Source organism: Rhinopithecus bieti, unplaced genomic scaffold (assembly GCF_001698545.2).
Source record: "Rhinopithecus bieti isolate Rb0 unplaced genomic scaffold, ASM169854v2 scaffold_34313, whole genome shotgun sequence".
Lineage (NCBI taxonomy): Eukaryota > Metazoa > Chordata > Mammalia > Primates > Cercopithecidae > Rhinopithecus > Rhinopithecus bieti.
In genome coordinates, this window is record NW_016814509.1 from 550,656 (window position 1) to 564,187 (window position 13,532).

Consider the following 13,532-nt stretch of genomic DNA (forward strand, 5'->3'; position numbering starts at 1 on the left):
TGGAGTGCAGTGGCCAGATCTCAGCTCACTGCAAGCTCCACCTCCCGGGTTTACGCCATTCTCCTGCCTCAGCCTCCCAAGTAGCTGGGATTACAAGCGCCCGCCACCTCGCCCGGCTAGTTTTTTGTATTTTTTTTTAGTAGAGACGGGGTTTCACCGTGTTAGCCAAAATGGTCTCGATCTCCTGACCTCGTGATCCGCCCTTCTCGGCCTCCCAAAGCGCTGGGATTACAGGCTTGAGCCACCGCGCCCGGCCAATAATCCATTTTATTTCTATTCCAATTGGCGTAAATATAAAATAGTCTGACAGAAAATGAATAAGAACAAGAACCAGGAACTCTAAATAGGCATAAAACCTTATGAAAAGTACTTCTTGTTTATAAATAGTAAATCAAATTTCTCATTATTAAAATTAGTATACAATCTGAATTTGCTCCTTATCCAAATTCACCAGTGTTACAAAGGTGACTTTTTTTTTTTGAAAAATACAGACAAGATTCTGCTATGTTACCCAGGTTAATCTTGCACTCTTGGGCTCAAGATGATCGTCCCACCTCGGCCTCCAAAAGTGTTGAGATTACAAGCATAAGTCATTGCACGTGGCTAGAAGATTACATTTTTAAGGCAGTCAATATTAATGGTACCCTGAATGGAGCATTACTGCTTTACTGTGCTAAATGTCTTCCAGAATTATTTAATTCTCTCAGCAATTTGAGGCAAGTACTCCCATTACCTTCATTTTACAGATAAAGAAACTGATAATCAGAAAGTTTAAGTAACTTGCTCAAGATCACTTTTAAGAGATCCTGACTCTTAACCACCATCTCACATTCCAATATCCTAATCACTAGGCTATACAACCTTCCCTCAGACAAGACAGGAAACAACATCCCACAGGAATTTTCCCTGCTTGTATTTTTCTCTTTTTGTGTTTGTATTGTTCTCAGTACATCTGAGGTTTGTTTAGAATCCAAATAAACTATTCCTGACAAAATATATTAGTTGGCAGTGAACAGGACAGAGTCAAAAGAAAGGAAAGGAGTTAAGCTGAAGGTAAAATATTTGCTGACACCACCCTACTTAATATATTTAAATTGCTGCCAAGAAATTCTTGTTCTAAAGGCTAAAAATAAGTCAGTTAGATACAATTTAGTGCTATCCACTAATAAATAAAAATAATGGGCCTGGGCTGTGGTATCAGACACAAGGCACACAATCATTCAAACAGAATATATGCCAGACCCCCAATTCATGTGTTGAAATTCTATCCATTTCATATGTTAGAATTCAGAAGAGCATGAACTTTCCAAATTAATGCTTACACCTAGGTTCTCCAGCTCACAGAGTGGGGATTTCTAGTAGCCTAAGGACTTCAACTCGAGTGTATGAATAGTGGTAAATCATTATCTAAATTCTTAGGAGAACCTTCTGGAGTCACGTTCATAGCAGTTTGCTCAGTCTAGTCCTGAGGAATCCTACATATTCTGGAGTTAGAACTTAGGACTGGAGTTGTCTTGATCAGTCGAGAAGCCTCAATCACTCGCTATGGATAAAGGGCAAGACCTCAAGAACACCTCTATTTTTTCATCCCAGTGAAAAGCACCAGAATTATACATACTCTTTTTTCTTTGAGGTACCATTCACTTTTAAGAGATAAAAGGTCAAATAATGAAGAAACTAAATTGAGATCCCAAAGTGTTAATTTATTCCAAATAGAAAAAATAGTATTTATATTACATACAATGGAAAATTTCAATACTATTGCTCAACTCTAAGGCAAATAATAACTGCACCAGCATCAATGGGATTAATATGCATTCACTGACCACAGGAAAGCTGGGAATTTCCATACTTCAAGAATATTATCTTGGTAAAAAAATGAAGCTACTAGTAAGTTATCCTGATGAAAATACCCTTGAAAATTCACCCAAGTAAAGGTCTGGGTTCTGCAGACTACCCACTTTACTACCGTCTTGGATTTTTTTTTTTTTTTTTTTTTTTAGATGGAGTCTTGCTCTGTTGCCCAGGCTGGAGTGCAATGACATGATCTTGGCTCAATGCAACCTCCCTCTCCTGGGTTCAAGCGATTCTTCTGCCTCAGCCTCCTGAGTAGTTGGGATTACAGGCATAAGCCACCGTGCCTAGCTGACTTTTTTTATTTTTTATTTTTAAAGACAGAAGTTTTCTCTCTCTCACCTAGGCTGGAGTGCAGCAGCCTGATCTTGGCTGACTGCAGCCTCTACCTCCTGCACTCAAGTGATCCTCCCATCTCAACCTCCTGGGTAACTAGGACTATGGAAGCACACTACTACACCTGGCTAATTTTTAAATTTTTTTTGTAGAGATGAGGTCTCACTATATTGCGCAGGCTTGGCTCAAACTCCTGGTCGGCTCAAGCATCAGCATCCCAAAGTGCTACGATTACAGATGTGAGCCACTGTGCCCGGCCTACAGTCTAGTTAATAATTCATTAATACTAAATGACAGTATTACTAAATGAAGACTAAAGTGTCTGAGAAAAACTTGAGTTTCAACTAGAAGTTATCTTGAACAATTAAGATAACAAAATTCCCATTTTTAGGAAAGAGATAATCTATCTTCTGTGCTCCCAAAACATTGCTATTCTTCTGGCGACACACAATTCCATAAAGAACAAACTGAGAAGAAAAACTATTTAATCAACAAGTATTATCTCATAGTATGTATCAGTAATACAGCCTACATTCCAAGGCAGTGCTATACCAATTATTTTGACCGTGTTTCTATTGCTATCTGTTTGCATACTAACACAGCAATTGGTATAATAGTCATTGCAAACTGAACTGATAAATGATACCTGAAAGTAACTTTGTAGCAGGTTATTAGAAATTTTGCATGATACCCTGAAACTTCATTTGCTCATCTATTTGTTTGAAACATCTCACCTGATGTTTCATGTAAAAGAAACCGAGATCCAACCTTCCAAATGCTAGGGCATCTAGCTGGATAAATTATACTGCAATACTTACCTAGAGCTGTAAAATCTGAACCAGATTTGAATAGAGCTGATGCCAGGAGCTGAAACTGTTTAAGAAAGAAGAAAAAAAAAAAAAAGAAGCAAATTAGCTGGCTAAGTGTGCTGAAGGAAAATAACCTTCTATAACTTTGAGCATTTATCAGTAACTACATATTTCAGAATATGTGTGACATAAGTCTATTCACCAAATAGTGGCAAGAAGAACACATTCAGATTACAGAATACAGTGACTTTTCTATCAGGCTGCTATTATCATTTTCCAAAATACTGGGCCATTTCCTGAAATTATTTTATTTTTAAAATGTATTAAAGTATGTATTTATTAAGGAACAACAGCACAGTAAAATAAAAAAGAGAATTGTCATTTGAATCTAACACATATGATCAGATTGGTGCCCTGGGCCCTGTTACCGAATTTTTAGCATATACACATTCTCATCTCAAAATAAACGTAAGCCACTGTAAAATACCTGATGTCTCAGCTGTGTAAATCAAAATCTGAGAAAAAAAGCATGTATAGACCATTTCTAAATTACAACTTAGCTTGAGATTCCACAATTACATATAATCATGTTGTTAAAACCCAAAGACCTTTTTTAATGGATATAATGTTGTAAATGATGCTTAGATTTCCGGGCTGTCAAAGTTAGTTTAAAACAGACAATGTAATTTAACAATGAAGAAATAGAGTAAGACAAAACTATTGCAACATTAGCAATTTAACAAACAGGCACAAGATAAAAAATCTGGAGAACTATTTATATTTATCTTGAATGAGAATGCAGGAAAAGAGGCAAACTAAAGGAATGAATTAAAGCAGACAAACTCCTCAATGGAGTTACTTGGCACTTCCCAAGACCTGGGCAGTTAGTATCACCAATTCCTCAGGATATATTTCACATCTATGTTTGCAGTCTTTAACATTTCAGGTATTAAATCATACCAACATTTGTAAGCCCTGATGAATGGTCCTTTGAAGATCAGAAATTGTACAAATATTCCATAGGTATTCATCTAAGCAAGAGTTATGAAAATGGGGGGTAAAAGAAAATTTAAAATGCATAGAAGTTTTTATATATTCTGGGTATCAGTCCTCTGTCAGATATATCTACTGCAAGGATTGTTTAGTCTGTGGCTTTTCTATTTATTTATTTATTTTTTGAGGCAGGGTCTCGCTCTGTCACCCAGGTGGGAGTGCAGTGGCGTGATCATGACTCACTGCAGCCTTGCAGCCTTGACCTCTTGGGTTCAAGCAATCCTTCTGCCTCATTTTTTGATTTTTTTTTTTTTTGGTAGAGAGGAGGTCTCACATGTTGCCCAGGCTGGTCTCAAACTCCTGGTATCAAGCAATTCTTCCTCCTAGGCCTCCTCAAGTGCTGGGATTACTGGTGTGAGCTACTAAATCTGGCAATATCTATTTATGTTTTTAATAGTCCTTTAATGAGTGGAAATTTTAACTCTTTTGAAGTCCAATTTATCAAGATTTTTCTTCAACAATTACTGCCTTTAGTTCACGTCCAAGAAATCTTTACCTGTCCCAATGTTGTGAAGATAATCTCCTGTTTTCTTCTCAAAGCCTTATTCTTCTGGATTTTATATTTAGATCTGTAAGCCATCTTAAATTAGTGTTTCAGTAAAGAGTGAGAAAGGTCTGAGATATCCAGTATTCAGTAGCATTTGTTAAAAACTTTCTTTTCCCCGTTGGACTTGGCACCCTGGTCAAAAAACAACTGACCACATATGTATGGGTCTACTTCTGGACTCTATTCTGTTGTATTGATATATTTATCTCTCCTTAAGCCAGTACCACACTGTCTTGATTACTGGGGCTTTACGTAGAGTCCTGAAATCAGATAGTATAAGGCTTCCAATTTTTTCAAAATTGTTTTAGCTAGTCTCAAACCTTTGCATTTCCATGTAAATTTTACAGTGGTTTGTCTATTTCCTCAATGACAACAACAACAAAAACCAAATTTACACTGCATTAAAATAAATGCCAATTTGGGGAAAATGGGCAGCTTTAAACAATTTTTATCATTTCAATCCATAAATACATCTCTTCATTTATCAAGGTCTTTTTAAATTTCTTACAACAGACTCATTCTACCCATTTGATATTTCTGTTGCTAATATAAACTATGCTTTTCATTTTCTAATTGTTCTCTGCTAGTATAAAAATAATTGCTAATAATAACTTTCTTTTTTTCTCCTGACCTTGTATTTTTGTCATCTTGCTAAATTCACTTGTCCTAGTATATTGTTTTGTAGACACCATGGGGTTTTGAATGTACATAATCATGTTACCTACAAATGCAAGCAAGTTTACTTTATCCTATCCAATCTATATGCTTTTTATTACTTTTTCTTTATTACACTAGCTAGTGTAATTCTGGTAGAATGTTGAATAGAGAGGCTGATAATAATTTCCTTGTCACAATCTTAGGGTAAAGGGTTTAATGTTTAACAATTAAGAACAGTCCCAGCTGTATGTTTTTCACAGGTGTCCTTAGGAATTTAGATTCAAAAAAGTTTCTTTTTATTCCTAGTTTGCTAAGAATTTTCATTCTGAATGAGCCTGAATTTTGTTAGATACTTTTCTTCACTTACTAAGATGATCTATGGTTTTCCTCCTTCAGTTAACATGGTCAATTACACTGAATTTTTGTTTCAAATGTTAAACTAGCCATATATTCCTAGAATAAACCACTACTTAGTCATAGTACACTAACTTTTCAATATATTCCTAATTAACTAAAGTTTTCGTAAGAATTTTATATTTATGTTCATGAAAAATATTGGTCCATGATTTTCTTCGTTTGTAATGTCTCTCTTGGGATTTTATTTTATTCTAATTTATTCTGAGATAGGATCCCACTCTATCGCCAAAGTTCAGCATGCAGTGGTAGGATCACAGCTCACTTGCAGCCTCAACCTCCCTGAACTCAGGTGATCCTCCAACCTCAGCCTCCAGAGGAGCTGGGACTACAGGCATGCACCACCACACGCAGCTAATTTTTTGTATGTTTTTGTAGAGACAGGTTTTTGCCATGTTGCCCAAGCTGGTCTCGAACTCACAGGCTCAGGGGATCCACCCCTCAGCCTCCCAAAATGCTGGGATTACAAGCGTGAGCCACCATGCCCTGCTTCTGTTGGGATTTTATATCAAAGTTAACCTGGCTTTATAAAAGGATTAAAGAAGTATCACCTTCCTCTAATTTCTGAGAGTCTATGTAAAATTTTATTTTTTTCTTCCTTCTTTAAATGGTTGATAAAATTTACTGCTATTACGGGCCTAGAGTTTTTTGTGTTAGAAAATTTTTTATTACAAATGTAATCTCTGTAGTAGATATGGCGTTCCTTAAGATTTTCTATTTCTTCTTGTGTCAGTTTTGGTAAACCGTGTCTTTTAAAGTATTTGTCAATTTCATCAAGTTGCTGAATTTGTCGATGAAGTTGTCCATACCCACTTTACTTTTAATATATGTAGGGTCTATACTGATGCCCTCTTTTCATTTGTGATGTTGATAATGTATGTTTTCACTATTTTTCTTGGTGATACGGTTTGGATTTGCATCCCTGCCCATATCTCATGTTGAATTGGGGGAGGGGTTTGGTGGGAGGTGATTGGATCACAGGGGCCGATTTTCCCCTTGCTGTTCTTGTGACAGTGAGTTCTCATGAGATCTGGTGGTTTAAACATGTGTGGCACTTCCCCCCTCATTGTCATTCTCTCTCCTGCCACCATGTGAAAAAGGTGCTTGCTTCCCCTTCACCTTCTGCCATGATTGTAAGTTTACTGAGGCCTCCCAGTCATGCTTCCTGTTAAGCCTGTGGGCCTGTGAGTCAATTAAACCTCTTTTCTTCATAAATTACCCAGTCTCAGGTGGTTCTTTACAACAGTGTGAGAACAAACTAATACACTTGGTAAGTCTTGCTTGGGGTTTATCAATTTATTTACCTTTTCAAAAGGCCAACTTTTCACTTTTAACATTTCTCCATTGTTTGTTTCCTATTTCATGAATTTCTTATTTTCTACTTATTTGGGGTTGAATTTGCTCCTCTTTTCTAACGCCTAAGGTGAAAAATAAATTTTATTGGCTCTACATATAGGATAAGGAGAAAACTATTATCTTAACAATCTGATTAAATAAGTGGAACTGTATGTACTGGCCTAAGGATTTTAACACATACCAAGTGATATTACAGACCTCTTTCCCAAACTCTGGATTTAAATATCCAACAGTCACCTCAACATCTTAAGTTAGCTGTGTCATAGATATCTCTAACTCAACATTTCCAAATTTAAACTCCTGAATGCCAGTCAGGAGTCCCCACAAACCAGCTCCCCCAAGAACATTCTCACTTCAGTTGATAGTAACTCCATCCTTCCAGTTTTCAGGCCAAAACTTGAGTCGTTTCTTTCAAACACTAGATCTAATCTATCATAAAATTCTGTTGGTTCTATCTTTAAAATATATTGAGAATCTGCTCTATTTTACTTCTCACCATTCTATCATTATTTTGGTCTACAGGAACTCCTTGTTGCCCAGGCTGGAGTGCTGTGGCATAGTCTCAGCTCACTGCAACCTCCACCTCCCGGGTTCCAGCGATTCTCCTGCCTCGACCTCCCCATTAGCTGGGATTACAGGCACCTGCCACCATGCCCAGCTAATTTTTTGTATTTTTAGTAGAGATGGGGTTTGACCATGTTGGCCAAGCTGGTCTTGAATTCCTGACCTCAGGTGATCCGCCCACCTCAGCCTCCCAAAGTGCTAGGATTATAGGCTGAACCACTGTACCCGGTCCAATACTTACTCAATTCTAATGTGCTATATAATTTGCTTCTTTAATGTTTATTGTCTTTCTCTACTAAGATGTAAGCACCTCCTGGGCAGGGATCTTGTTTGGTTTGCTGATATAGCTCCTCTGCCTAGAATGCCTAACCTATTATCGGGAATTGATACACGTCTGTTAAATGAATGACACCAGTACTCTGGAAACTCTGCAGAAGTGTAATGAATACAAAATGTGTTATTGTAGCTGAAAACTTATTCTCATTCCTTCTCTATTACAGAAGTCTTCTCTGAAAGTGGTATAATTGACTTAGGCATCCTTTTCTCAAGCCTTTTCTAGAAAAAAATATATTTTTTATAAGATTTATTATAAGTTCATCACCAATTCAGAACCCATGTTCTGAAGACTAGAGGAAGCAAAGAACATTTTTTTGTTATATAGTTGATAGTCAGTTGTCAATGTCCTGACAACAGGCACAATGATGATGATCGTAACAACCGTGAAAAAAAAAATCTAAAAAACACTTTTCGTGTTTTGAGACTTAAATGAGAAAGTCATTTAATAACATGAAATTTTTTAAAACATATAAACAGAACAAAAACAAGTTACTATAGGAAATGAAGAGCAGTAAGGCCCTTCTCAATGAGTGGAATGATTTCCTACAATGAAAGTGAAGATCTACATGCCTCACTGACAAATATCATCAGTATACACGTGAACTGTCACCAGAGGATTTCTTCCCCCCAGACGGACTGTTGGATATAAAACATTTTAAAAGGTAAATCTGTCCACACATTAAAACAAAATAATAGTATTACAGACCAGTTATTCTCAATGTCAGGAATGTTTTCTGTTTTCTGTTCTTTAAGAGCAGACAGAAGAGAATCTTAGTGTGAGGGCATTGTTTTAAAAAGTGTCTGGGGTGATTCTGATGCCCAACACACACACACACACACACACACACACACACACACACACAACCATTTCTTTCTAACTTCTACTAGGGTTCACCAACTCTTGCTAGATTAAGCTTTTATGAAATGGAATGGAAGCTGATGGCATACAAACTCCTAAGTTGTTACTATTTTAAAAAGAAGAAAAAGAGAAACCAGCTACCAAAATTTTAAAAATGGCTCAAATGAACTTGAGATACCTCCCTGTCCTGTTTTTTTCCCATCAGTTTAACTTTAAGAACAAACTGTCTTGTTTTCTTTGGCCTAGTTGCAGCTCACACAGCTGAAATTATTTACTCTGAAATATTTTGTTTTGGCTTCAAAAAATAAGGAAAAAATGATTGTTCCCAGTTACAGCCATTTTACACAGAATATGGAGAAAGCACAAGGAAATATATGCGTAACTCTCAAATGTATGGCCTAACAAAATGAACATTAACGGACTCTTCACAACTAAGTAAACTTATAAGTCATAAAAGATTAAATCAAATATATTCTGCCACTTGGCAAAACTATAATTATTTCTCCTATTTCCACAGTATCATGAAATGACTGAAGACAAACATATTCTGCCACTTGGCAAAACTACAATTATTTCTCCTATTTGCACAGTATCATGAATTGACTAAAGACTCAAGGAAAGATAATTAACTGTCCCCTTCATGGGGTTCTAAAGTATGTTCTGCAGATTCTCTACCTAGTGAAGGGCTGTAATCAATATCGAGAGACTTAGGACTTAGGACTTAATTTTATAGTACGAAACTATATGGAAGAGTATCTCTTTGCTATGGTGCTGAAGACACGGAACCTCTATTGCTTGAAAGTACAATAAACCTGGAGCCTGAAAGTGATTTGACATTAAATCTGACACCTGTGTCAATGCTCAAGCATGCCGGGCACAGCTTGATACTGCTATTACAAAGCCAAAGCAAGGCAGCAGCTAACACGGAAAGAGACCTAAGGGTCAGAACTACATATAATCAGCACGAATTCTGTGAGTGGAAGGCAAATGCACTGCAGTTCAGATATTGCTAGATGAACAAGGATAGCTGGCAAAATGAAAAAATGACAAAAAGAATCTCACATATTAGTGGAAAGAGAGCGTATAAAACCACAAAAATCATTGAAGGCATATTCACACACCATGGATAAGCAAAGATGTCCTTAAGGATATACAATCTTTAGAAACAGTGGTTTCTATCCCAATGTTATGTAACAAAAAACTGAAGAGTAATCATTGGCTAACTGATTTCTCAATCTTAGCAACAAGGAATGAATGAAATTAGTAGCCTGTAGACAAACTATACTGCTACAACATTCACATAACTAAATATTAAGGCACCAAGGATTCTAACTCCCACCAATCTCTCTTCATTTTCTTCCTAAGCAACAGGGAATTTTTCTTTCCTCTCTTGGGGTATCTAAACTATCAACAGAAAAGTTTATATTGAACCATTATGTAATCCTTAAGTAAAATAATCATGGGACTATGGACAGAATAAAAATTTCTATTTGCTTTCCAAAACACAAAACTAAGTTAAAACTTTATACCTGATAATCCTTTTCTGAATGGACCAAGGGTTTTTGGTGACTTGAATCTTATCACATGAAAACATGCCTATTCAATTTTTATTTCACCAGCTCTGTGATATTTTAAAGATTATTGATGTCATCATATTTTATTCATTTTCCTTTGCACACTCAAGAGCAAAATCATTAAATATAAGTTAGGAAGACATTTAAAAATGCATTTTCTGAAATGTATTACCACCTTTCTTTACCTCTTTTGTCTCTTCTGGGTCCGAATGATCCACAGTTATATAAAGATCATTTTGCAAATATTTCAGAGCACTAAGGGGATCCATTTGGGCCTTTTCTTCAAACCTAGAAAATGTAAACAAGAGTAATTATCTGGAGTTATGACAAAATATCAGAAATGTCTTTCAGACCTGGAATAAAATACACTGTTACACTGCGTATGAGCTGTTGTTCTGGATATCTAGAAAATGTCAGTTAAGGAATCCAGAAGTAACAATACTGCCATGTAGACAGTGTAGGCGTGGAGTTCTTGGAAATGTAATGGTAATGCCAGATGGTCACAGGCAGCTGTGGTGCTAGAGACTGGGTAGGAGCATTTCCTACTCTTCTCTTAAAACTACAAGGTAGGACTAAACCAACTACCAAACAAAGTGAATATGCTACGTATTTTATAAAACAACTTCAAAAAATCCCAATATGTTTCATCTAAAATGAGAAGGCATAAAAATAAAAACACTTGCTTAGATTTGTGTATTTTCTAATGGAGATGCTTAACAGATACCTTGGAAACTGAAATAAACAGGGTATCTTTAAATGAGTATCATTAACACTGATTACTTTTAATGAGATTATGTCCATGTCTCAGTCAGTAAAAACAACTGCAGCAACCACTTCTCAAGCATTTGTAATATGCTAGACACTGTATCGAGTATTTTACATGTACCACTTCATCTATCCTCACAATAATGCTATGATGATGATCTATTTTATCACCGTTTATCACAAAAAACATGAAAACAGGGTGCTGTGGCTCATGCCTGTAATCCCAACACTTTGCGAGGTCAAGGTGGGTGGACGGCTTGAGCCCAGGAGTTTGAAACCAGCTTGGCCATCATGGCAAAACCCCATCTTGGGCCGGGCGCGGTGGCTCAAGCCTGTAATCCCAGCACTTTGGGAGGCCGAGACAGGCGGATCACGAGGTCAGGAGATCGAGACCATCCTGGCTAATACGGTGAAACCCTGTCTCTACTAAAAAAAACAAAAAACTAGCCGGGTGAGGTGGCGGGCGCCTGTAGTCCCAGCTACTCGGGAGGCTGAGGCAGGAGAATGGCGGAAACCCGGGAGGCGGAGCTTGCAGTGAGCTGAGATCTGGCCACTGCACTCCAGCCTGGGCGACAGAGCGAGACTCCGTCTCAAAAAAAAAAAAAAAAAAAAAAAACCCATCTCTACAAAAATCAGCCAGGTGTGATGGCACGTGCCTACAGTCCCAGCTACTCGAGAGTCTAAGGTGGGAGGATTGCTTGAGCCTGGGGGTGCAGTTAGCCATGATCTTACCACTGCACTCCAGCCTGGATGACAGAGTGAGATCCTGTCTCCAAAAAAAAAAAAAAAAAAAAAAAAAAAACCCAAAATGAAAAACTGAGGTGCAGAGAATGAATCTGGATGAGCTCTCCTAAACAACAAAAAACTGTATGTATCTAAACATCTATTTGAAAAAGATAACATCTCTTTTATACCATAATTACATATAGATTTATTTCCAATAAGTTGGTATGCTTTCCAAAATATACAGACAAGGAAAAGAGGAATTTCCTTTGAGTAGGAATGGCTATGAAGAGCCTTTCACGATGGTGTTCAGGTTGATGGCATCCTCGGTGATAGGGTACCTGTACTTCAGGGAGGGGCAAAGATTAGCAAAATATTACAGCTCTTTTGTACCAGGCAGTACCCTAAGAGTGACAGCCAGGCTTACAGCCTTCAGATGAGAGTCCTTTAGGTAAAGACCATGTTACTCTACCATCTTGTCCACAACAGATTAGATTAGACCAAGGTTTTGGCACCCATGCTTTGATTAGTAGTTTATAAAGTGGTTTGGCAGAATTCTTCCTAATAGGGATGCTCTCCCCAGGAAATGCTTTCTAAGAAGATTCTTTCTCTTGGATAATCTGAATGTGAGACATATAAGGACATGTAAAGAGCAGACAGAAATAGAGAAGGCAGTAAACAGAAGCCGTGAGATGGCAGATTCTGTCCGTTCGTCCATCTACCTATCTATGCCTCTATCTATCTGTCTGTCTGTCTATCTATGCCTCTATCTATTTATCTATCTATGCTTCTATCTATCTAGGCCACGAGGTTGGGAGAAAGTCAGCAGTAGTCAGTAGAACAGGACAAGCAGATGGAGAAAGAAGCAGACAGAGGTACAAGGAAAAGCTACAGTAGCACCCAGCTACTAGAATTGTTCCAGTATCCTAAACAATTCTCCCTCCGGTTTCACTGTTCAAATGCTGAGAAGGTGCCTTAATTCCCTGAATAATCTAATAATAAATTCTTTTTCAGCTGAGGTATCCAAAGCATGGCATTATCCTTTACAACCTGAAATAACCTAACCAACACACACATACAATCCCATATCCAGTAAAGAGATCAGCTTCCTGAAAGTTATGCTTTCCACCTTCATTTTCTGAGCTATTTTTGGCCAGCAAGAACTTATCACGGACTTGTGTCTGTAGCCTAGAATCGTATTTTAATCAACAGTTCTGCCCTGTTCCTAAGTGAACAGAAATTAATCCGATCACAATTTTTTTTTGCCCATTTCTACCCACAAATCATCATCAAGTTTGGAAACCTGAATGTCATATGAAAAAATAATAGTGGTATTTTATTTATTACATCACATGACATTAGTAAGAACAAGGAGATACTTCCTTGACACACAATATACTTCTTTCTCTCCTTCTAAATTTATATTCTAACTAAACAGAATAATTATTTTCCATTAAGAACAACAACAAAAATAAGCCAGTCTAGCAGTTAGTACAAGCTCCCATATTAAAAAAAGAAATCTGCATAACATTTGAAAAAGGCAATTTTTGTGTTCTACCCAATTCATAGACACAAACTTCTATCTATTCTGTCTATAATGTAGTGATGTCCCTCAAATTCTTGAATTTACCTAACAGCTTGGTAGAGAAAAAGGTCTAAAATAAGCCTTTTATTGTCAGTTTGAA

General features: G+C 37.1%; 1 protein-coding gene across 4 annotated transcripts in view; it reads right to left on the minus strand.

Annotated features, from left to right (window-relative positions):
* Positions 1-13,532, minus strand: part of MKLN1 (muskelin 1) — a 400,971-nt gene that overhangs the window by 7,184 nt on the left and 380,255 nt on the right. For all 4 annotated transcript variants that reach the window (XM_017851288.1, XM_017851287.1, XM_017851289.1 and 1 more), the window contains 2 exons: positions 10,545-10,647; positions 3,009-3,063 (listed from right to left, as the gene is read on the minus strand). In XM_017851288.1, coding sequence (XP_017706777.1) covers positions 3,009-3,063; positions 10,545-10,647 — 158 coding nt within the window. The remainder of the gene's footprint in view (positions 1-3,008; positions 3,064-10,544; positions 10,648-13,532) is intronic.